We start from the raw sequence: 26,782 nt of genomic DNA, 5'->3' as shown, positions 1-26,782 counted from the left end.
ATAGAGAGGGCAGCCTTGTCTAGTGTCTGATTTTAGTGGGATTGCTTCAAGTTTAGTTTGATGTTGGCTACTGGTTTGCTGTATATTGCTTTTATTATGTTTAGGTATGGGCCTTGAATCCTGTTCATTCCAAGACCTTGAACATGAAAGGATTCTAAAGTTTGTCAAATTATTTTCGGCATCTAATGAAATGACAATATGTTTTTTTTCTGAGTTTGTTTATGTAGTGGATTAAATTGATGGATTTTCATATATTGAACCTTCCATGAATCCCTGGGATAAGGCCTACTTGATCATAGTGAATGATCATTTTGATGCTTGGATTCAGTTGGCAATAATTTTATTGAATATTTTTGCATTGATATTTATAAGGGAAATTGGTCTAAATTCTCTTTCTTTCTTGGATCTTTGTGTGGTTTTGGTATCCGTGAAATTGTGTCTTCATAGTACAAGTTGGGTATTGTTCCTTCTGTTTTTATATTGTGGAATAGTTGGAAGAGTATTGGAGTTAGGTCTTCTTTGAAGATCTGGCAGATTTCTGTTAACCTATTTATTTTTATTGGGGGAATTGAGACCATTTATGTTAAGAGATATTAAGGAATAGTGATTGTTGCTTCCTGCTAATTTTGATGTAATTTTTGTTTGTGTGGCTATCTTCTTTTGGATTTGTTGAAAGAAGACTAATTTCTTGCTTTTTCTAGTGTGTCATTTCCTTCCTTTTGTTCGTGTTTTCCATTTGTTATCCTTTGAAGGGTTGGATTTGTGAAAATATACTGTGTAAGTGGTTTTATTTTGTAATGAAATACTGTGGTTTTTCCATCTATAATAATTGAGAGATTTGCAAGATATAGCAGTCTGGGTTGACATTTGTGTTCCCTTATGGACTGTATGACATCTGCCCGGGCTCTTCTAGTTTTCATAGTCTCTGATAAAAGTCTGGTGTAATTCTGATAGGTCTACCTTTATATGTTACTTGACCTTTTTCCCTTACTGCTTTTAATATTCTTTCTTTTTTTTAGTACTTTTTGTGTTTTAATTTTTGTGTGACAGGAGGAATTTCTTTTCTGGTCAAATCTATTTGGAGTTCTGTAGGTATCTTCTATGTTCACGGGCATCTCTTTCTTTTGGTTAGGGAAATTTTCTTCTATAATTTTGTTGAAGACATTTATTGGACTTTTAAGCTGTAAATCTTCACTTTCTTCTTACCTATAATCCTTTGTTTTGGTCTTCTCATTTTGTCCTGAATTTCCTGGATATTTTGAGTCAGGAGCCTTTTGCATTTTTCATTTTCTTTGACTGTTGTGTCAAAGCTTTCTATAGTATCTTCTGCATCTGAGATTCTATTCTATCTCTAGTCTTCTTTTGTTGATTTTTGTATCCATAACTCCTGACTTCTTTCCTAGGTTTTCTATGTCCCTACTTATTTCCATTTATTATTTCATTATTGTTTCTGCCTCCATATTTAGATCCTGGATGTCTTTGTTCCATTCCTTCATCTGTTTTATTGTATTTTCCTCTAGTTCTTAAAGGGCTTCTCCCTGTTTACTTGTTTTTCTTTAAGAGATTTATGTATGTCATTCTTGAAGCTGTCCATGAAGCCCTCCATCAGCATCATGACCTGTGATTTTAAATCCAAATCTTTCTTTCCTGGTGCGTTGGGTTATCCAGGGCTTGCTATTGTGTGAAAATTGGGTTCTGATGGTACCATATTGCCTTGATTTCTGTTAGCAGCATTCCTAAGGTTGCTTTTTGCCATCTGTTTATCTCTGGAGTTAGTTGGTCCTGCTTTCACTGGCTGGTGTTTGCCCCTCCTGTTTACCTGTAAGCCTGTCTCAGCTACCCTGGGTAACTTGCTTTCCCCTGGCACAGATTCCTGTGGTGCTGCCACATTCCTGGTTGCAGGAGGAGTCCAGGTGGGGTTTGTCCCAAGTGATCCTCTACTCTAGTGATCCCTGCCTACTAATCTGCCCCTCTACACACTCACAGGAGCAAAGATGGTGGCATTTCACCACTAAGTGCGGGACTCCCTCCAACCACCTCCCTGAATGGGTAGATGACCCTTGACAGGGTAGGTGAATAGGTGGCTGGATGTGGCATTGCCAAGCTCCTGGGTGCAGGTGTAGTCCTGGTGGTGTGTGTCCCAAGAATTCCTCTACTCTGGTGATCCCTGCCTACCAGACTGCTGCTCTACACAGTTACCAGAGCATAGATGGCAGCATCTCAAGTCCAAGCTCAGGACCCACTTTACCTACCTCCCTGCAGGGCAGATGGCTCCTAGCAGGGCAAGTTCTCAGCTGACTTGCTGTGTTGCTGCTGAACCTGAGACAGGCTTACAGGTAAACAGGAGGGGCAAACACAAGCCAGTGAAAGCAGGACCAACTAACTCCAGGGATAAACAGACAGAGTCTTGGCAGGGTGTGTCCCACTTGATACTCGGTGATTCCTGCCTACTAGTCTGCTACACAGTCACAGGCACAAAGATTAGGATGATGTTTTCTATTTTCATCCCTTTGCCTAAAAATTTCATGAATTGTTTGTTTTTAATAGTTGAGTAGTACTCCATTGTGTAAATAAACTACGCTTTCTGTTTCCATTCCTCCAATGAAAGACATCTGGAGACTTTCCAGCTTCTGGCTATTATAAATAAGGCTGCTATGAACATAGTAGAGCATGTGTCCTTATTACAAATTGGAGCATCTTCTGGGTATATGCTTAGGAGTGGTATAGATTGGTCTTCAGGTAGTATTATGTCCAATTTTCTAGAGCAGTGTACCACCAGCAATGGAGAATTGTTCCTCTTTCTCCATATCCTTGCCAGCATCTACTGTCACCTGAGTTTTTGATTTTAGCTATTCTGACTAGTGTAAGGTCGAATCTCAGTGTTGTTTTGATTTGCATTTTCCTGATGACTAATGATGTTGAACATTTCTTTAGGTGCATCTGAACAATTCCATATTCTTCAGTTGAAAATTCTTTCTTTAGCTCTGTCCCCCATTTTTAACAGGGTTATTTAATTCTCTGGAGTCAAACTTCTTGAGTTCTTTGCTTATATTGCATATTAGCCCTCTATTGAATGTAAGCTTGGTAAAGATCTTTTCCCAATCTGTTAGTTGTGGTTTTGTCCTATTGACAGTGTCCTTTGCCTTAAAGGAGCTCTGCAATTTTATGAGGTCTTTTGCTCTTTTTAACTCTATGTTGAATTGATTTGGAATTTTGGTGGAGATTGCATTGAATTTGTAGATTGTTTTTGGCAAGATGACAATTTTTACTATATTAATTATGCCAATCCCTGAGCATGGTAGATCTTCCCATCTTCTGAGATCTTCTTTAATTTCTTTCATCAGAAACTTGAATTCTTGTCATACAGATCTTTCACTTGTTTCATTAGAATCTCACCAAGGTATATAAAATTATTTGTGACTATTGTGAAGGGTGTTGTTTCCATAATTTCTTTCTCAGCCTGTTTGTTCTTCGAGTAGATTGAGTTAATTGTATATCTAGCCACTTTGCTGAAGTTGTTTATCAGCTTTAGGGGTTGTCTAGTAGAATTTTGGGGGTCACTTAAGTATATGATCATATCACATGCAAATAGTAATATTTTGACTTCTTCCTTTCCCATTTTTTATCACTTTGACCTTCTTTTGTTGTCTAATTGCTCTAGTAAAACTTCAAGTATTATATTGAATAGATGGGGAGACAGTGGGCAGTGTTGTCTAGTTCCTGATTTTAGTGGAACTGCTTCTAGTTTCTCTCCATTCAGTTTAATGTTGGCTAATGGTTTTCTGTATATTGCATTTACTATGTTTATGTTGAATTTACTATGTTTATTCCTTGAATTCCTGATCTTTCTAAGACTTTTAATATGAAGATATGCTGAATTTTGACAAATCCTTTTCAGCATCTAATGAAATGATCATGTGTTTTTTTCCTTTGAGTTTGTTTATGTAAAGGACTACATTGATGGGTTTTCGTATATTAAACTATCCCAGTATCCCTCAGATGAAGCTTACTTGACTGTTGTCAATTATTGATATGTGCTTTTGGAATCAGTTGCCAAGAATTGTAGTACATATTTTTTTTTTCATCAATGTTCATAAGGTAAATTGGTCTGAAGATCTCTTTCTTTGTGTGGTTTAGGTATAAGTATAATTGGGGATTCATAGAATAAGTTGGTTAGTGTTCCTTCTGTGACTATTTTTGGGAATAATTTGAAGAGTGTTGATATTTGGTCTTCTTTGAAGGTCTGATAGAATTCTCCACTAAACCTCAGCCTTTTTATTTGGGAGACTATTAATGACTGCTTATATTTCGGTTATGGGACTGTTTAGATTGTTTACTTGTTCCTGTTTTAACTTTGGCATGTAGTATGTGTCTAGAAATTTTTCCATTTCATCCAGATTTTTCAATTTGTTGATTATAAGCTTTTGTAGTAAGATCTGATCATTTTTGAATTTCCACAGTTTCTGTTGTTATGTCTCCCTATTCATTTTTAATTTTATTAATTTGGATACTGTAGCATGTATCACAACTGTTTTTTTGTTTTGTTTTGTTTTGTTTTGTTTTGTTTTTGTTTTGTTTTTGTTTTTTTTTTTTTTTTTTTTTTTTTTTTGTTTTTTGTTTTTTTTTTGGTGAGTTCTGGGCACTGTGTTCAGGTCCATATGCTTGTATTACAGGAAAATTAGCAACAAAGTCATCTTCCCACCCACAGTTCATATTCACCTTATGAGTTAGCCATGAATTTTATCAATTAAACTTGCAAATCTGTTGATTCTTCCTACTTCTTTTCTTATATTTACCATGGCAACCAAGAGGCTTGGAGCTGACACTGAAGAATAAAAATAAGAATAAAGATCTAGATATATTGTTTGCTTTTGGCAGCAAGGCTACACAATGGAATTTCTTATGTTCTCCAAGATATGACTAAAATATAGATTGCTCTGATTTCCTGTGTACTTTGAGCTTATACACTGCATTGAAATGTACTCCTTCTTCTTGTCTACTAGACTGCAAATACTAATAACTATGTATTTTTCCCCTTATAGTAATACATATTAATGGAGTAACAGGAATGTAGTGTCAAACAAAGTAGCCCCTTTGGGGCCCAGAAAAATGGCCCAGCAGGTTAAAGGTATATGTCATTGAGCCTGATGTCCTGAACCACATGAAAAATAGTGATATCAACTTGTGAAAAGTGTCCTCTGCCATTTACACCTGTGTCACGGCACAGTACAACCTCATGCAAATAAGTCAATGAATGTCATTAATTTTAAAATCAAACAAAATTTGTGTTGTTTTTCTCTAATATACATCTTTTCTGTTTGCTTTTTTTTTTTCTAAAAGAGAGCTCATTTGGTTTTCTTCTGTGTAGTTAGGAACTCAATACCTCCCTCCTGTGACTTGCAATGCCCTTCCATTCTTTCATGCGAAGGTTTAAGAGGCACCCTCTCATTTTTTCTGGGGTTAAAAAGTTGGGTGCAGTAAATGTGGACCAACTAGCAGTGAAGCAAGCCCAGGGAGTAGCACACCCAAAGAACAAAGAAACACCCTCCTGCAGAGAAGTTAAATAGCACTCTTTACAAAACCAGCTTCTTGCTATTCAGTTCCCAGGCAAATCCTTCAGGGCCAGTTCATGGCACAAAGGAAAGGACTTCTCCCATTAAGAAGAACAAGTGTTTTCTCCTGACCCTTAGGGTTTTATATTTTCTGGATTTTTTTGTTTGTTTTTGTTTGTTTGTTTGTTTTGATTTTTGGTTCATTTGCTTTGTTTGTTTTTGTTTTGTTTTTCTTTGTGCCTAGGAGGCTTTTATGAGACACTCATTTCAGTAGGTTCACGTTTTAAAAATATTAAGTTACTTTACAGTTTGAGTTCTGAAAAATTAATTTTAAGTATAGAGATTAAGAGGTATTGAAAAGTTATAATATACCTCCTTGTGCATAGAAATATTGTCTTGCATTATTGAGTGACCTCTGGCAAAAAAACAAAAAAAAAGTCAGTATAGTGATATTTTACTCCATAGGTAGATGAAAGATTTGAAAATAAATTCTGTTCTACTCCCATAAAGACAAAGAAAACGGATTACTTAGATAATGCTTCAATTACTCCATTTGATGTGTGAGAAGATACTTCCATGTATGCTATTGTGATAGTGACCTTGGATAAAATGAGTTAGTATGAACACCTGCAAACCAACATTTGATTTGCTAGTCCTCATTTCCTATAATAATAATAATAATAATAATAATAATAATAATAATAGTAATAATGGTAATAGTAATAGCAATAAATAATAATAATGATGATTATGATAATAATAGTAATAAATATGTGCTTGCTCATGAGTACCTATACTCTAGCACTCAATGACATAATTAGGTGGATCTTAAGAACTTGTTGACTACCCATACTATCCCTAAATATAAGCTGATGAGGCTAGTAAGAGAATTTGTCTCAAGGCAATAGTGCAGAGAAAGAGAGAAAATGAGATATAAAGTTTTTGCTCAGTGAACATATATGTATATATTCATGTTCATATAATACACATACATGTGCATGCACACACACACTCACACACCCACCCACCCACCCACCCACCCACACACACACACATACACACACACCTCATAGAGCAGATGTTAAATGCCTGACAAGGCAGCACAAGTAAGATGTGAGTGCAGCCTGTAGAAATCCAGCTGCAGCAACTCAAGTTTGCAATCCCAATTGGGGGCAGAGGCAGGGAGGGAAAATATGGTCAGGCACATCCTTAGGGTTTGTTAGCCTGGCCAAATCAGAAAGCTACAAGATCACTGAGAGACTGCACATAAGTTGTTGAGGAGTGATCGAGAAATATAATCTACATCTGCCTCTGGCCTCAACAGTTGTATGCTCACATATGCATAGGTCTTATCCTACCCAAGTTTAAGTACAGGGCAAGCCTGCCCTTCTGGAGCTCTAGGGTGATGTGATCTCCATGATGTCCTTCCCCATGGAACAGAACCCCATCTCCTTGCATGCTCTTGAACTTCAGAGAGATCACGTCTTTGAGGGTGCTCATTGTCTTCTGATTGAACCTATATAATAGTGAACTCTGGCCATCAAAGTCAGCAAAGTCCGATCCTGAGAGTAGAGAGAAGAGAGAAAGAAACATCAGTGGATTTCTTCATGACAGCTAGTCTTGCTTCTCATCTTTGATACTGCTGAGTTCACAGGAATGTTCCTGAAATATGAAAGATCTCTCTTACAAGGAGACACACAGAATAGAACAAACTTACATAGATTTCAGAAAACCATTCATTTATAGGCATTGCAGACATACCAAACTGAAGTAGAACCTCTCATTTGTGATTTTTACACAAAATAAAAGAAGAACAATAGCTAGTCCTGGAAAGGGAGCTGTGAAATAACTCCTTTCAAGGAGGTGTATTGAGTAAGAAAGCTTCAAAGCCATGACTGGGACTTCATATTGGAGGGATAGCATTAGACAAAAATAGTACAATATAGGAGATCTAGAAATGAGCTTGTAGAGACACACCATAAGAATAAAAGAATAAAAGAGAGATAGGGAGAGTGAGAGAAATATATACCTGCTATGTAAGTCATATTGAGATAGGCCAGAGATTCCTCCTCAGAGAGCAGTATTTAGAGTTCCTGTGAAGAAATTCCTGACAAGTCTTGGAGCCATCCGTGAAACAAGTGGAATATCTGAAGATTTTATAACCCTTCAAGGGTTGAAACAGATTTGCTTCTTAAACAATTTGCCTTAGCGAGAGTTGCTATGAGCTGTGGACTGATTTGGGCTATGTGATATGATATAAAGGTTCATAACCTAATAGTGATGTGTCAGTCTGTATTGATAATCTGCCTCATTCTTGCTTTGTTGTTATTGTTGAGACAGCGACTCAGATAGCCCATGTTGTTCTTGAATAAACAACATTCCATAGGATGAGTTTGCAGTTATCTTCCTGTCTCTATATCCTGAATGCTATGATTTCAAGACTAACTTTCAACTCATGTTCTTGTCTCTGTATCCTGAGTGGTAGGATTACAAGAGGGTATCACATGCTTCTTTTTATGCAATTCTGGGAAAAACTCAAGGTCTTGTGCATGGTACATACTCTTTCCACAAGCTGACCTGCCTTCCAAACTCTCTTATATACTGAACATGGTTCTTAGCAATTAGGTAGACAGGATGGCCAGTGAGCTTCAGGAACCTGCTGTTTCCATCTCAAGGTTGGAGTAATAAAAGTGTTTCATAAAGCCAAATTTTAACATGTGTGCTAAGTTCAAGTTGCCATGCTTGTATCACAAGCATATCACATATTGAAAACAAATATTCATTTGTTTCAAGGATGGGTCCAAGACTTGTCAGAGGAATTTCTTCACGGGAACTCTAAATGCTGCTCTCCAAGGAGGATTCTCTGGCCTATTTCAATGTCCCTTACATAGCAGGTATATATTTCTCTCATTCTCCCTCTCTCCCTTTTATTCTTTTATTATTAATAATAAATCTTCATATTGCCTTGGAAGATTTATTGTAAATAAGTTGCATATTTTCATTATTTTTATTACATAAAATATCCTGTAGTATGCTATTACTTTTATAACATAAAAATGTAAGACTACTTAATTATAACATGGAAGGGATTCATCATACACAGTCTTTTCAGGGTGAAGCAGAGGTTAAGGGCTGGATGGACATGGTACAATTTTTCTTATTGGAAGTCCTGAAGCAGGGAAAATTAAAATTTTCAGTACTTACTATGTAATTAAAATTCTCAGTTTGAGTATTCATAATGACAACTTATTTTTTCTTGTTCAAGGATATTGGATTATCCTTAATAAAAAAAATTTGAAATAAATAATCATGATTTTCTTTAATTACCTGGAAAGTAAAATTCCATAATTTATTCTTTATATATATGGTTTTAAAAGGTCCCCATTGATTCTAGATAATAAGATACATATGACAAGATATAGGGATATTTTCATAATATCCTCTGTTTTTCAAAATCTTCCCATTAGATGCTAGCACTACATCTACTCATACTGTGTTCACTGGACTTCAAGCTGAACCCATGAAGTTCTTGTTACTGCTACCCTATTTGGGGTAATGAATACCATGGGTAGACAAAACATGAGAGCTACACTTCACCAGTTGGGTCACCTTTGCAATACTATTTCTTTAAGATTTAAATTCATAAATAAGAGATATACATTAGAAACATGTTAAACATATTTTTAAAAAAACCTTCAGGGCTGGGAATATGACTCAATAAAGTAAGTAAAATGTTTGCTTTGCATCAGTGAGAACAAGACTGAGCTCAGATTCCTAGCCATCCTTTAGAATAACCAGAAGTATCTGTAATCCCAGAACTGTGAAGACACAGACAGTAATATTCAGGGTCTTGCTAGATAGCAAGAATAGCTGAAATTCAACCTTCAAATTCAATGAGAGAACTATTTTTGAAAATAAAATATTTGTGGGCCTGGTGAGAAGACTAAGTGGATGAGTAAGTAGAATTCTTGCAGTTTCCAGCATTCACCTGGGTAGTTCACTACAGATGTAACTCCTGATTCTAGTCACCAAATGCCTCCTGGTACCTACAGAAACCTGCAGTCACATGTGTACATACCACAACCCCAAAATAAAAATGAAATTAATCCCAAAATAAAAGTAAAATTAAACAAAGATTATATAAATAATGTGTTCAGAAACCCAGGAAAATATCTGATATCTACCTCAAGCATGAATAAAGTATTGAAAGTGTTCAGATATGATGGAAGAGAAAACATGGGGTGGCAGTATTATTTTATTATATTATATACTTATATGAAATAATCAAAGAATGAATAAACAAAAAAAGAAAGAAACCAATAATCCAATAAGGAATTGTGCCTGCACAAGTCACTTAATAAAACTATATGTATATATATATATATATATATATATATATATATATATATATATATATATATATATAATTTTACAAAACATTCAGACACACTATTTTCTTTAAATCAATTTGAAATGCATCGTAAAATTGTGACTGGATTAACTAGAAGGGGCTTGAGATTGTGAACTGTTACTTTATTGGACAGCAGTACACCTTCATACAAATAGTGCCGCTTTACTCTGGCACCTTTATTGCCCAGTATTTTCCAGGCTGAGCCCAAGATTCTTTCTGAATCTTGTTTCAGCAGCTTTGGATGGTGCTGTTGAAATATTCTATCTGTTCAGCTATGCATTCTGTGGATTCCTGTTCTCTTCTAATTATTGCCACTCTGCCACTATAGCAGCAGTTGAAGTTTTACTGACCTACAATGCACAGAACAATTATATAACACTCATCAGTGCTTGGAAAGGGGAATACAAGTTGAGTATATGCATAGAGAGACTCCTCAGTTTCAGAAAGAAAAGGAAGAACCAGATGCACAGTGGAAGCATCAGTATTCTGGTCCTGGATGATACACTTGAAAAAGATGGATTTTTATCACAGGTTTGGGTGGTGGGTAAAAGGAGCAGGGATACTTGAAGCTCAGTGATCAAATCAGATGATGGGCAGCAAAACCTCTGCTTTCCAGCATGTTTCTTCCCATAGGCTGAGAAACGCACTGCAAGCAGTAACTACTAAGCTATAACTGAAAAATCAACCTTTATTCAAAGGAATATCAATCTCACCTTGATGGGAAAATACAGTGGTTAAACTGTATTTACATTCCCATATTATGAAGAGCATCAATCCATTAGAGTATCACTGCCTAATACTGTGTTAAACTTCTCCCTCATCACCCTGTTTATAGTACAGATCTGTGTTCTGAGAACTCCTGAGCCCAAGGATTTGTGTCTCAGGACAAAGAATTGCATGGGGGGTACACATGGTTATAAGTAGGGGCAGTTTCCTGAGAAAGGAGAAGCACTTCTGAGGATGAGAAAGAACAAGCATGAGGAGCAGAGGGGAATGTGTGTTCAACAGCCCTGGGCCAGGAGACAAGTACCTCTTAATAGAATAACTACATAGCACCTGCCTCCCACTCCTTTGTGTGGCATGAGGTTTTCTTACATACACATGCACTCGAGCTGTATGAATACCAGACAAGGAAGAGATTCCAGTATTTCTATGCCAACTAGTTCCATTCATACAATGATATTGATACTGATGTGTCTAGTGTCTATTCTCTTACTGCAATCCTATACTTTAAAGCAGAAAATTATACATTTTTAGTACAGTCTGACACTGACCAGAACATGTTCTATTGTGTTCTGGGTAAACATAGCTGGACAAGTGGGTTTTTTTTTTTTGTTGTTGTTTATTTTTTGTTTTTTTGTTTGTTTGTTTTTGGCAAGCCACAGAAGACTACTAGGATAAAGATGAGTTCTTAATGAAGTCAAACATAGAAACCATGGGCTTTAAGTTTTGTGGAATTATACAAAGTGATACACTTCTTTAAAAAGTAAATCTTTAACGTAGAGTGACACATACATGAGCATGAATGCATGTGCATGCACACACATGTACACAAACACACAATTCTGCTATGGTTTTTTTCACTTTCCCTTTCTTTATATGCTCTTCAGAGTATCATTGGCCACCAGAACCCTTTGAAGCTCAGAATTGTTCAGTCAAGTTCTACATTCTAGAAGTTTCTTTTCTCCAAGAGTTTCATGGCCTTCTCTTCATTACTACCTTCTTGAAGTTTCTGGGTAGTCTAGAGGTCTTACTGATGAGATGAAATGTCAAAAACATGTATTCACTCCAAGGAAAACAGATCTGTCTGGTGTCCTCAACACTTAAAGGAATCAGAGCTTCAACTTGAGAAACGTACAAATGTTTCAATCTGGTTCTGCAGCTTGTTGGATTGTGCATTCTGACAGAAATCTGGACTTTCACACATTATATTTCTATTGACTATCTGATTTGTCCTGCAGTAAATTCAAAATGAGAAGTACAGACTTACAGAAACCTAGATGTAAATACACATTCAATATCATCTCATTTCATTATGTTTCCAAAGGAGCTTTCACATCGAGAAACTTGCGAGTGAAAGACAAAGATGACATGAACACTGGCATGAATAAATTATTGGGCAGTTTGAGTGGGACAGCTTTGATAACTTTTTCAGTATTTTGAGTATGTATGAGTAGTCAGCCGCATATAGAGCATCTGTATAGACCTGCTTCCCAATTACCATGGCTCAGAGGACATGCAGTAGAGGGCCCAGAAAAAAAAAAGAAAGAACTGAAGAATATATGAACTGGACTCAGAACATAATACTGTCTTAAACACATAAGAAACGAGATATTTTCATTCATTCTGGAAGTCTCCTTAAGACCGAAGAAGTAAACAAGTCTTAACTTTCAAGAAATTCCTAAATATATAAAATTCAAAAACCACTCTCCAAGTAACATAAGAAATAATGGGTGTTGCATAGAGATGATTTACTGATCTATCCCGTTGCCTAGGTGTTTGGAGGGAGCTCGAGAAATGCAGCTTTGACCATTTGTAACCTATTCTGGGGTGGAGTTTTAGTGATGCAAAAGCAAAACCATGATGAGTCATGCTTGATTCTGTAATTATTTCCTCAGACATGCTTCATAAGTAATCCCAAAAAAACTCAAGAGCTTTTCAAACTGGGCTTTAATAAATCTAATTTTGAATTGTTATCAATGTCGTAACTGAGATGGAAATGTATTTACATATCCTTAGGAGAAGTCATATAACAAACAGGTAGCACAGGTAATTCCTCTGGATAATCACGACATTTGCTGATCTTCCTGCCATACTGACCGCCCTAACTTTAGGTGTTAGGTGTCCATTCAATTTAAAAAGCCACTTCCACAAAAACAGTGGTTCTCCAGCTCTGGGTTATGACCCCTTTTGGGCAAGAATGTCTCTTTCATGGGTTCTTATATCATATATTCTGTTTGAAAGATTCTTACAGTGTGATTCTTGACAGTAGAGAAATTATAGTTCCGAAGTAGCAACAAAAGAAATAATTTTATGGTTGGGTATCACTACAGCATGAGGAACTTTATTAAAAAATCACGTCATTAGGAAGGTTGAGAACTACTATTCATATTTTTCATGTTTGCCATGATCTCAAGTGGCTGTAATATCCCTTCTGACTACTGACTCTCAGAGCAGTGAGTTCTTCTCTTCATTGTACATAGACACAACCAGGTATAATGATTCAAGCTTTTTCCTAACACCACCATCACTTCTCAACAGAAACATTTTGTTCATCCAAGAGAACCCAGCCAAATGTCCTGGAAATTTGTAAAATTAATTAAGTTGCACATGAATTTTCACAACCATTTCACAGATGGAGAAGCAGAAGTTCAAGATAACTTTGGAAGATATTCAAGTGGAGTTCCAAAGGTACACCCACTTAATATTTCATCTCTTCAAACATCAGGAATATGTTTAGCATCTCCAACATGTATTAAATAAGCATGTTTCAAATGATAATAACAGCTCCTCATCTTTACTGTTCCCATTAAACAAAAAGAAATACAATATACATTAGACATTCATTATTGGATATTGTTATACTTCAGTTATGATTGCCTCATTGGAACATTGTTATAACTGCGTTGTAATTTCCAGATGAAATCTAGTTATGGACATGAAAATCTTTACACATTGTATAAACATCTTGGCAGACTCTCTTTAAAACTATAAAATAATGAAAGAAAATATAAAGCATATCAAAAGATGCATTAAGATTAGAAATGAGCTCTTATTTTTAACAGTTTTTGTTATACTGTGTGGCTTGTAAACTCTCTCTCTCTCTCTCTCTCTCTCTCTCTCTCTCTTTCTCTCTCTGTCTCTTTCTGTGTGTGTGTGTGTATGTGTGTGTGTGTGTGTGTGAACATAGAGGTAGGCATAAGCTGTTATGTAAGGTGGACTTCAAAAAAAATTTTAGGAATTACTTCTCTCCATATACCTTTAATTGAGGCAGTCTCCTTTTTTTTTTATTGTTTCTACCCCTAATTTATGTGTTCCAACTGAAATGGCTCATAAGATTTCAGTTATTTCTCTGTTCATTTCCAATTTCACTGTAGGATTGCTTGCATTACCTACGTAGGCACCCACAGTTGGCTTTTCACATGGATTCAAACTCAAGTCATCCCACTTACATAGCAGATACTTTAACCAACTGAGCTATCTCTCCAGTACCATGACTATTGCCTATTTAAAACAGCAAAATAACTGACAGAACTAAACAACACCTTTCATATTCTCTCACAATTTTTCAATGGCTTATGGAGATATTACATGTGCCTTGGGTTAAACAAACTATCCTTATGTAATTGCTAACACATTTATTGTGTTATTTCATTTATTGGTCTGGATAGTCAGTCATGCATAATTGAGACTGTTCTGCCTTTGAAAATTGAGAAAGTCAAGACTCAGAAGATCTTGCACTGGCCCAAAGAGTTACACGAGGCAATAAGTAGTTTGGCATTGAAGACAAGTTTGTCCTAATTAAATAATGAGGAGTTTCAAGGACCTTGTGAGATGTAAAGAACTTTGTGCAGTTTGACGAAAATATACACTGTGGAATGTAAAGTCAGCAAAAAAGTAAGTGTGTATTAGATATTAAAATGACAATCCATCCACAGTGGCTAAGTAGACTTGCATGAATCTCGAAGGAAAGGGGAAATACTTTTTCTACATGGACTGGGGGTAGGTGAGAATGGGAGGGATCAGGTGGCAGGAGATTGAGAACATGTAATAGAAACATCTGGAATTGGGGAAAATTTGCGTGGGCCTGTAGGGTAACCTCGTGTAGTGGAAATTTCTGGAAACTCTGATTGCGATCTTAGTAATGGGGGATACAAAGTCTGAATTGACCATCTTTTGCATCCTTTTGTAATTCTTAATTAGTCTGGGGGAGCCTGGCATATCACTGTGCTTTACCAAAATAATGATTTTTAAAATTAATTAGCTTTCCATACCTAAAGAAATACAAATAGAAGCCCCAGAGAAAACTGAATGTAGCTTAATATCTCCAGATGACCTGCTGGACAGTGTCAAATCCTTTAGGACCTGAGTTAGTATTTCTTCCAGGCTCCACTCCAAAGTTACCTGGGAAGAGTCAAGTAAGCCTAATTTATTATAATCTCTCCTCATTCTCTTGCTCTCTTTCCAATCTTATTTTCTTACCCTTTACCCTCTCTGCCTCTTTTCTCCCCATTTCCCCTCCCCCTCTCCATACGTTCATAGCCAGCCTTTTCTACCCTTCTCTCTCTCTCTCTCTCTCTCTCTCTCTCTCTCTCTCTCTTTGTGTGTGTGCATGCCCATGCATATGTGTATATGTGTGTGCATGTGTGTGTGTGTGTGTGTGTGTATTCCCTTCCTACCTCCCATTCCCATGCTCTAAATAAACTCTATTCTATATTGTACCCATCCTATGGCCTGCAGAGGCACCCCCTTCCACCTTGTCATACTGCCACCAAAAATATATCTGACTTCCATTACTTTTTTCATAAAACACAATAACCAGGAATGTAAAAACCAAAGCACGTTCATCTAAAGTACCAACAAGATGTGTGCCTGAATACACAGAAGAAGAGAATGGGGAATATGTGATCCAAATATCTGAGGAACAGAGATTATTTGAGAAATAATCAGATAACAAACACTGCTTTGAGGATTAGCAGACATAAAGTAAGCACAATGATATCTCCATTTTACAGAGGATTTAAGATTACCAACGTTTACAGGAGAAGTTAGTGCTAAAGAAGGTCCATCTTTGGTATTTCTAACCCAGTCCATATGTTGAATATGGCCATATATATATATATATAACCTTAGAAAGCTTTCAAAGAGGCTGAGAAGTGAGTTCAACCAGTAAAATATTTGTCACACAGTATGTGGGCCTGAATTCAATTCTAACATCCTTTGTAAAAAGACACCATGATAGTAAATTCCTGTAAATATTACACAGGGTAGGCATATTGGTAGGTATCTGGGTGGACATACAACATATCCTAATTTCTGAACATTTACTTATTTACTGTGTGGGAAGTGCATGTGCACCAGGGAACAAGTCCATTTAGCACAGGTCATCAGGTTCCATGACAGGAGACTTTATCTAACATTTAGCCATCTTACTGGACCTTTTTGAAAATTCTTAAGATCTATAGTTACTTATAAAAATAGCAGTGCAAACTAAGAAGAAATTGATTTAAAGAATAGTTACATAAGAAATAGAGTTTGACTGGACATTACTGTGGATGTCAGGAAGTGTTTGCTAAAGGGAACATGATATGACTGTCTCCTGAGAGATTCTGCCAGAGACTGAAAAATACAGAGGCAGCAGTGGCTCACAGCCAAGCATTGGATTGAGCAGAGGGGTTGTGTAGGGTGGACCCCTATGGAGCAGGTGGAGAAGGGACTGAAGGAGCTGAGGGGTTTTGCAGCCTCATGGGGGAGTAACAGTTTCAACTGCCCTGCCACCCCCACCCCAGAGCTCCCAGGGACTGGGCCACTAACTGAAAAGCACACATTGAGGGACACTCTGCTCTGCAGGGTTGGACATCAGTGGGAGGAGCAGCCCTTGGTCCTGTGTGGGTTTGACTCCCCAGTGTAAGGAATGTCAGGGTGGGAAGGTGGGTGGGGGAGTACCCTCATAGAAGTATGGTGAGGGGGAATGGGATAGGGATTCCAGAGGGGAAATCTGGAGAGGGGATAACATTTGAAATGTAAATAAAGTAATCCAATAAAAGAAAACAAGGAAAAAATGAGGAGGAAGAGAAGAAGAGGAGGTGGAGGAGAAGGAGGAGGAGGAAGAAGAAGAGAAGAAGATGAGGAAGAGAAGAGGAAGAGGAAGAAGAAGACAAAGAAGAAATTGAGTTTGAAACAATGGGCTTAAATTTATGCTCTTTCCCAGACTACTAAAAACAACTGAAATTCACTTGTGGCCAGAGAAGTTATTCATACATTGTTTTTCTTTTCAGACAGAGGTTCTGGCCTATGATGAGATTGAACTGGCTAGGTAGTTGGATTTGACCTTGAACTTCTGATCATTGTGCCTCCATGTACTGTGTAGATGCTAAGATTAAAGCCATGCACAATTTTCCAGATTTATGTAGAGCTGGTGACTGAAGCTGGGCTTTGTGCATGCAATACAGGATTTCTTCTTCCAGAGCTATACTTAATACTCCAGGGACTTAAGTGTAACCAAATGAAAGAAGAGATTCTTATGCAAAAATAAGTGTGAGGGGCCAGGTGAGGAACACTGGAATAGAGAGGTGTGTAGGAGATGTCACTCCTAATAACAATTCAATTTTGTCCCTGTAGCCTCATAAAAGTGAAAATTGTAAGTGAAAATTTATTTTGGAAATGAGAAACTAAACTGGTGGTCAAAAGATTGTGATCTTTTTTTCTGCCAAGAAGATGTATTATGCCAAATGGTTGAATACCTCAAGATACAAATTCAGGTCCATCAGGGAACGTAAGAATAAACTTTGTTCAGACTGCTCCGTGCTTCCTCTGCTTAGGGGTTTATTGTTACTTTAATGACACTGTCCCTTAAAAGTTCAGTTACTACTGAGTGAAATTGGCCTTATTCATGCACACTACTGGGAATCTAAGAAAATTAATTTTTGGCTATATGTAGCTCTTATCTTGATAGGTGATGTAGGTAAATTTTAATTCAATGTGATTATATATTATTTTAAGGTTGTTTTAAACAGATGGACATATGATAAGTAACAGATGATAAATCAATAATTACTTAAATTAGGATAAGCGATAGAAATGTAGAACATAAATAGAAAGACAGATAGGTAATTGCAAATGAAATAATTTAGTAAATGAAACTATACTTAAGAATCACATGTTAATATCAAGTGCACATGAAGTATGGCTAATGATTTTATGGGGCATCCGTAGTATACCTTTGGGAATGTCACAGGTAAACTCAGAATCACATTGATAGGGTTCTTAGGGTATTATGAAATGTTGTTTTCTGATTTTGTTTCTCATTATCTCATTTTTCAGGGCAGGCTGGCTTCAAATTCAAACTCATAATATTTTTGCTTAGTCATCTAATAGATGATAAGATTAGAGATGAACATACTAGGCTCAGAGGAGGAATGGATACAGAAAATGGGGTATATTTACACAATGGAATTCTACTTAGTTATTAAAAATATGAATTCATGAAATTCTTAGGCAAATAAGTGGAACTGGAAAATATCATCCTGAGTGATGTAACCCAATCAAAAAGGAACACAAATGGTATGCACTCACTGATAAGTGGATATTAGCCCAGAAGCCTGAAATACCCAAGACACATTTCACATGTCAAGTGATGCACAAGAAGGAGGAAGAACAAAATATGGATACTCTGTTCCTTCTTAGAAGGGGGAACCAAATACCCACAGAAGGAGATACAGAGAAAAAGTGTGGAGCAGAGTCTGAGGGAAAGACCATTCAGCGACTACCCTACCTAGGGATCCATCCCATATACAGTTACAAAACCCAGACACTATTGTTGATGTCCATAAGTGCTTGCTGACTGGAGTGGGATATAGCTATCACCTGTGAAGTTCTGTTACTGCATGAAAAATACAGAGGGGGACACCTCAGCCAGCCATTGAACTGAGCACAGGGTCCCCAATGGAAGAGCTAGAAAAAGAACCCAAGGAGCAGAAGGGATTTGAGGCGCAATAGGAGGAACAATGATATTAGCTACCCAGTACTCCCAGAACTCCCAGTGACAAAACCATCAACCAGTGAGTACCCATGGCGCCAGACACAGATGCAGCAGAGGAAATCTTATTTCAGTGTATAAGACATTGGGAAAGAAAATGTATTTTTGTGAAGTACTTCAAATGCTTCTGGGACAAGTGTTATATTGACCTGGATATGATGAATAGCACTGGGCACATGTGAAGTCTTTCTATAACCCAAAGCAGTGATTCACTGAACTGTTATTATAATTTTAATTGCCAAAATGAAAGCAAGGAATCATCCATGAAGGGAACCTCAGTAAAGGATTGTCTAGATTAGACGGTCTTGTTGGCATGTCTAGGAGAGAATAACCTTGAATAGTGGGAAGATGCACCCACTCTGAGTGGCACCACTGCCTAAGCCTGGATTGATTAGAGCCATGAAACAAATTGGACACTAACTTGCGGGCATGCATTCATTGCTCTCTGCTCTTAGCTGAGGATGGGACGGAATGAACCTCACCATTCTGCTACCTTGGAGCAGCAATAATGGATTTTACATTGAGATTGTGAGCTGAAATAACAGTTCTTTGCCCTCAAAATGCTTTTCAAGATATTTTATCTCAGTACTAAGAAATAAAGCTAATGCAACTATGTTTTTAAAAGTGTGTTGACTAAGTGGGTTAACTCCTTAGGTAACATTGGATATTATTATAAAATTAGCAGGTGAATCCCATTGGTTAAAAGAAGAAAGTCAATTCATAATGACACAGTTTGTATGTTCAGTATTATGCCTACAAGAGAAAAGTAAAATAGCAACCTTCTCCAACACCTCTTTCCTTCTAGAACTCGGCTTCTCAACCTGTGGGTTCTGATCCTTTGAGAGTCAAATGAACTTTTCACACAAGTCACCTATCAGATATTTTGCATAGAAGATGTTTACATTATGGTTCATAATGGTAGCACAATTAGAGTTATGACTAAGCAATGAAAATAATTTTCTGGTTGGAAGTATCCCACAACATTCGGAACTGTTGACATTTTGTCTTTTGTTGTTTATTGTAATGTTAAGATCTGGAATGTATGCAGGATCTTAGAATCTGCCTCCATTTAATTCTGATTGGTAAATAAAGAGGCCAGCCAGGAATAGTTGTGAATAAGAGAGCTAGGTAGGGATTTAGGCTTCTGGGCTGGAGACCAAGAGGAAAGAGAGAAGAGAAAGACTGCTCATGCCTAACAGAATGGAGGAAGAATGAAGGAGAAACAGGAGCAGTCATATGATAGAGAAGTATGAAGAGTCTCCATGTCCTCTGGGCCAAGAGAACATGATCCAGAGAACTACTTGCTTACAGCTAAGAGCAGCCCAGATGACACAGTAATAGCTTGAGTTAATGATGGAAGGAAGATTCTAGCATCATGGAAGTGTAGGCAGTTACACAGTTATTGTGCTGCATAAAGCATATTTTAATATAGAGGTTGTAAGTGTGGTTCATCTGGGACCATAAATGGTCAAATATGGGAAGGAACTCCATGCTAGGATTTAAATATTTATAAGTACAAGGTACCATATTAAAGGACTGAATCACTGGGAGGGTTGAGAACCACTGTTCTCAAATTAGCTTCAATTCTAGCCATGATTGAGCCTCATTTTCTCAAGATGGATACATACATCAAATTCATTATCAACAACAGTCAAGATAACAAAAGGATATCATGACTTTAGAAGGAGACAATTTCATGAATTACCCTGGGTAGAAAATTCTCTTCTTGAATATGAAGCAGACATGCTCCTTTCATGGTTCCTTGAATAAAGACAGAACATCACAATATCTCACAACACTTCCTAGCGCAAATTGGATTGCAAGTGGTAAATGGTTATGCAAGCCCCAAGGACTCTTAGCTTTGAACTTTTTGTTTAGACTTTATTGTATTATTGTCTCATCATAATCGAGAGCAACATAGAAGATAAGAATGTCTCTACTTCTCAGCTGAGGCACAGGAATTCATATACATATGTAAAGTCTAGAAGGTCACTCACTGGTCAAACAGCGTAGGCTCAACTGGTAGTTCCTGCCCAAGTAAAAACTCCTGTGCCAGATGATAGACCCACTGTGTTCTTCAAGGACACTGGGATTTTCTGTCTAGCTGCATTTGTTCCCATATATGTAAACATACACACAATCACACATAGATTAATCTGTTATTCCATGGAAATCTGTATGCTGTATGACATGATCCATTTGGGTACTTACTGTAGGAGCATCCATAGACCTCCACTCTCATGCCAATCTTTCCATTTGGATTCCACTCTAGGGGCACAAAGCGAACAAAGCGGGCTCTCACAGAGTGCAGCAGCTTGTGGTGAACCACACCGTCAGCGTTCATGTTTCCCACAAATGTCTGAAGAGAAAAATGAAATTTAGCTCATTCTACAGTGTCAAGCTATACCAACATAAATGTGCATGCTTATTCACTTAATATTTCAGGGAATGTAAACAATAACAACAAAACAAAGCAGACAAAATAAAACAAAGACACTAGTTTCTCTGACATTAATGTGCTGACAGTCCAGCCCCAGGCCTTACAGTTTTTCATAAGCACCAAATAATATTCCTTAGGAATTTTCTATCCTGACCATCATGCCTAGCTAATTTTTATGTATAAATAAAACTGCAGCATATCACACCTAAAGATTTATAAGTTAATAATACCATGAAGTTCCAGTTTCCCACATGTCTATACTCTATGTGAACTGTAAGAAAATTTCCTTCTGGAAAAATATTTTACTGAAATAATTGTCAATGTTATTTAGGTCACACTAAACACATCATAACCACCATTCTAAAAATTAAATATTATATAGTGTAGGAAGGGAAATACATGAGGAAATAAATCTTTACATCATCCAGCCATCCAGTAGTTAGAAATTAGTCCAAAGTAAAGTTCCAAGACTGTCCTATTTCAAGCTCCATGCTTGCTTTTTAGGTTCCTACTCTCTAACTATGCAAACATAGGTTTTACATGGAGCAACAATATCAGTCTAGCTATATTTGTAGGTCATTTTTCTGTTCATTTATGATTAATGTTTATTTGAAAAGAATCATGCATGGTCTGAAGTGATGATTCAGTGGTTAAGAATATTAACTGCTGTGCCTACTACCTAGGTCTAGTGTGGTCAGTGATCTTGGAGGAGAATATAACCACTACTTTACAAAACCAGAATAATCCCCAACTCCATTCTAAATATTTGTCCTCATACATATAGGTATGTGAAGTCCTCAGTCCACACTAAGGAAAAATTTCCTTGAGACAGAGAATCCATGACAGAAAACCACAACTGGTAAAAAAAAAAAAAGTAGAGAAAAAGTAACTTTAGGATGCCAAGTGCCAACTGATAAAAATGTCCACAACTGGACTCCATCTCCTAAGTATTGGGGACTTATAGAGGAAAAACTGGAGGAAAGATTGTAAGAGCCAGAGGAACAGAGCATTTCCTGTGAGATTGAATCTCCTAAGAATGTCAGCGGATTAACAACCAGGAAGTCTCACCCATATGGCTACCTAAAAGACACTAAAACAAGGACAACTAAAACAATAGTCATGTTAGCATTGAAGGGAAAATTTCTCAAGGCTTCAACCCTAGACAAGGAACTACAGGCAAGTATGAAATTCTGAGAGCAGGAGAAGTAGTCTTCTTCTGGGAAGTACTCCTCAATAGGTTAGGCCCTAAAATTGGTGAGGCCTCAAAGCTTATATGTATAGGTAACATTGTACAGACTGAATAGGTTTCATGCAAATACCCACACAGAAACACACATGTATATATTATATACACTGCATATATGGATTTATATAAACAATTTATATGACAAGATCTTGTAAATTTGAGAGAGAGAAATGAGGACGTACATGAGTTGGGATGGACAGAGGAATATATATGATATATTTATATTTGATATAATTATATTTAAAATGTTATTTAAAATGAATAATTTTTGCACAAATAAGAAGAATAATATTTGGATTCAGGTACCCACACGATAAGCTTGGCATGATCCCATGCACAATCATAATCCAATTACTAAGGGGGAAGATATGGTAAGGCTGCTGGAACTTGCTGGCTATTAGCCTAGCAAAAATCCATTAACTTATAGTTCAGCCAGAGGGACTGCCTAAATTGACCAAGGCAGAGAATGATATAATAAGATAGAATACATGAACATATCATGTGTACACAAGCACACCCACCTGTATACAAATGTGTGCATATGTCATACACAGATACATGCTTCATAAACAGACACACATCCATATACACAAAACACAGTACAAGTCCTGCTTAGTCCACTGAATTAAGTCTCATAGCATTCATCTACATGGCTGATTACTTTAGAATTATTATTTTTCTACAGATGGGATCCAAATGTATGCTCTAAAAAAAACATCAGGATCAAATATCCATGACAAAATTAAACATCCATGACAAAATTAAACATTTAAACCTTTTTAAAGTATACACTTCATTGTCAGTAAATGTATTTATGCACAGACAGAGATACAAAGAAACATCTATACAGAGAGACAGAGAGACAGAGAAAGTAACACAGAGACAAAGATAAAGGAGAGACAGAGAGAGAAAGAAACAGAGACAAGGAGAGAGAGAGACAGAGAAGGAAACAGCGGCAGAGACAAGGAAAGGGACAGACAAAAAGGGAAAATTTCTAAAGGACATACACGTGAAACACCATTGTGTGAAAGTATATTCTGTATTCTAAAATGGAAACATTGATTCTTTGAACCCCATGAAAGGCATTTGAAAATCAAAAATATTCTCTAAATGTCATGTAAATGCCTTTCTCTCAGACTAGATAGTAAGAGTCTCACAATGAAACTTAAGTTGTTTATAATTTACAATGACATTCTATGTATAAAAAGATGGTTTTAAGATGACAATACAAGTTAAAATAGATGATTTAAGCACAGAATTATAAACTCATTAAGATAGAATAGATGGTGTAAGTTATAAAATACAAACAGGCTGTACTTGTAAATGTAATTGATACTTAATAAACTTTTATAATTGTTTCAAAACAGTTCCTACTATGTCTTGTTTATTACTATAAGAGAAAAAACTCTTCTAATTGGACAAAAGAGGGAAATATAGTGAGCTGGTATTATGTTGCTTGTATTCTGATACTAATATTGTTTTCTCAAGATCTGTTTCCCCAAGGATGAAAGAGTTTTCACTTAGACCAAAATGATGCCATGTGAATGTGCCATCATGTTATTTCTAATGAGTGAATAAAAATACCTTCAGCTTGTCAGAAAAGATATAGGCAGGCTTTAGGTTTTCTGGGCCTGTGTGTGGGACTAGTCAAAGGAGAACCTGGAGGAGAAGAAAGTGGAGAAAGAAGGAAAAGCTGCAATGGATTAGGTCAGCTATAAAAATGTGGCTCTGAGGGCTTACCTATTACAATTAAAGGCAGCCCAGAAGAAAAATAGTAAGTAATAATTTGGGGTTATCAATAAGAAAGTAAATTCTAATAGCATAGAAGGTCAAAGTCGATATCTGTCCAGCTCTATTGCTGATGGACACTAATTTTAGTTGAGTTTTATATAAGTTTATTATATAAAGGTTGTGTGTGTGTTTTATTCAGTAACTGAATTATCAAGTCAGGGTAGAAATCCAGGGTTGGGATTAAATATCTCTACAAGAAGAAAGAGAGACGAGACAGAAAGACAGAAACAAGGACAGGGACAAACAGATATGGAAATTTCCTAAAGAACTAAAGGATGTACAAGTAAAAATGCCATTGTGAAAATATATTCTGTATTCTAAAATAGACACTTATTGATTTGTTGAAGCTCCAGACTTCATTTGAAAATCAGCCTTTTTGAAATGCCATCTAAAGGCCTGTTTCTCCAAGAAACCAAACTAAAAGGAAGGAAATACTGGAAATTCCAAGCTAATCATAAAGGTATGTGGTAATTAGCATGCAAAGCACAGAGTTAAAGCTGAAAAGAATAAACCCACTCCAGCTTCCAAATTCACAACTGCTCTTCTGGGTACGTGATAAAATGAGTTTCTATTATGCTCTCTGATAACGGAAATGAAGAAATTATATGCAATGAATTGGCCTGCTATTGATGATTGACAGGATTATAAAACATTATATTTTAGGAGAGAAAAGGGAAAATCAAAACACGGAGTTCTTTTCTGAGATTTTCTTTGTTAGTTATGAATGACTGTTTCATCATTTTAAGTGCAGAGAAAATTATTACCTATTTCACAAGTCTGTCTCTGACCTAAGCTGAAAGGCCATTTCTCATTTAATGGGCTGTGTTCATACTTAGTTACATCTTTGTGGTTAGAGAGAGGAGATATACCCTTTATTTTCTAACACATTTTTTTCTGAGTTTAAAGCAGTCCATCCTGCAGAAAACTCCTTATGCAAGAAAGTAAACAACTCAAAGTGCTTTCCAGAAGTCCCTGAAAATGACTAGATTCACTGAGCTACTCCTTGTTAGAGTAAATCATTAAAGTTAACAGTTATTTTCTCCATTTTTATAAATTGTTTTCATTCAATATTTGCTTTATTTACATTTCAAATGTTATCCCCTTTTCTCATTACCCATCCGTAAAACCCACTATCACATCTTCCCTCTCACTGCTAAACAAATACTCCTCCCACTTTCCTGACCTGGCATTCCCCTACACTGGGACATCGATCCTTCACAGGACCAATGGTCTCTCCTGTCACTGATTTCTGAAAATGTTATCCTCTGCTACATATGTAGCTGGAGCTATGGTTCCCTCCATGTGTGATCTTTCGTTGGTGGTTTAGTCCCTGGGATCTCTGGGGGTACTGGTTGGTCCATATTATTGTTCCTCCTATGGAGCTGCAAAGTTCTTCAGCTCCTTGAGTCCTGTATCTAGCTCCACCAATGGGAAACCTATGCTCAGTCCCCAAACCTGTTGGTTAGCTGTGAGTCATGGGTATTTTGATCCCCCTTCTAAGAAAGACCAAAGCATCCACACTTTGATTTTCCTTTTCCTTGATCTTCATGTGGTCTATGAATTATATCTTGGGTATTCTGAGCTTTGGGGCTAATATCTGCTTATCAGGGCATGCATACCATGTGTGTTCTTTTGTGATTAGGTTACCTCACTCAGGATGATAATTTCTAGTTTCATCCATTTGCCTAAGAATTTCATGATTCATTGTTTTTAACAGCTGAGTAATACTCCATTGAGTAAATGTAGCACATTTTCTGTAGCCATTACTCTGTTGAGTTCTTTCCAGCTTCTGGCTATTATAAACAAGGCTGCTATGAACATAGTGGAGCATGTGTCCTTATTACATGTTGGATCATCTTCTGTGTATATGCCCAGGAGTGGTGTAGAAAAGCAGAGCCAAGTTGTAAAGAAGACTGCCCAGATAAGTTGCTTCAAAGAAACAGAAACCAGCCAAATTGCCTGTAAGAAGTTTAGACAAACTGAAGAGTACAGAAAGGACACAGATGAACATGTTGAGCTTTCTGTATGCTGTACAATGTTATCCACATTTCCCAGCTCTGTGAACTGCTGCACATGCTAGGGTAGGCCTTGTTGGTGAAACTAATTTTGAGTCATTTCAGCTCCTATAAGTAATTTCTCATGCATATTCCTGAAACTAATCCTAATAAAACCCACTAGTTCACCACGTTGGACATGATGATATCCATACTTTGATCTGCCGAGGGTTTCCTGAAATTAACCTAGCTAGTCAAACCTCTGACAGGGCTCTGACTGGACATGCCTTTTTCTTCCATTCTTCTGTCTTGCTAAAATGCTTTAAATTATATCCCCAAAACTATATTACAAGGTCTCTTCCCTTTTTTGTCCACTATTTCTAGGCTGACTCCCAAGGTTGAGCTATGAAAATATTGAATTCCATCAATCAATACCCCCCTTTGGCTAACCCTAGTAGCATGCCCAATTAAAATTCAACACCTCATACTTAACACCAAGTTTCTCCTTTTACCTTTATAAACTGTCATTTTCCGATGTGCCACATCTGTCTCCTCTTTAGCCAGAGGCAGTCCTTTGTCCTCTGGGAGAA

At 36.9% G+C, this 26,782-nt stretch overlaps 1 protein-coding gene across 3 annotated transcripts in view; it reads right to left on the bottom strand.

Moving 5' to 3' along the window:
- LOC127697246 (contactin-associated protein like 5-3) overlaps positions 1-26,782 on the bottom strand; it is an 883,854-nt gene that overhangs the window by 519,879 nt on the left and 337,193 nt on the right. For all 3 annotated transcript variants that reach the window (XM_052200245.1, XM_052200246.1, XM_052200247.1), the window contains exons 4-5: positions 20,933-21,080; positions 6,911-7,114 (exon numbers count right to left, since the gene is read on the bottom strand). In XM_052200245.1, the coding sequence (XP_052056205.1) occupies positions 6,911-7,114; positions 20,933-21,080 (352 nt within the window). The remainder of the gene's footprint in view (positions 1-6,910; positions 7,115-20,932; positions 21,081-26,782) is intronic.

The sequence above is a fragment of the Apodemus sylvaticus genome, chromosome 12 (assembly GCF_947179515.1).
Source record: "Apodemus sylvaticus chromosome 12, mApoSyl1.1, whole genome shotgun sequence".
Classification (NCBI taxonomy): domain Eukaryota; kingdom Metazoa; phylum Chordata; class Mammalia; order Rodentia; family Muridae; genus Apodemus; species Apodemus sylvaticus.
This window is presented reverse-complemented; position numbering and strand designations above follow the sequence as displayed.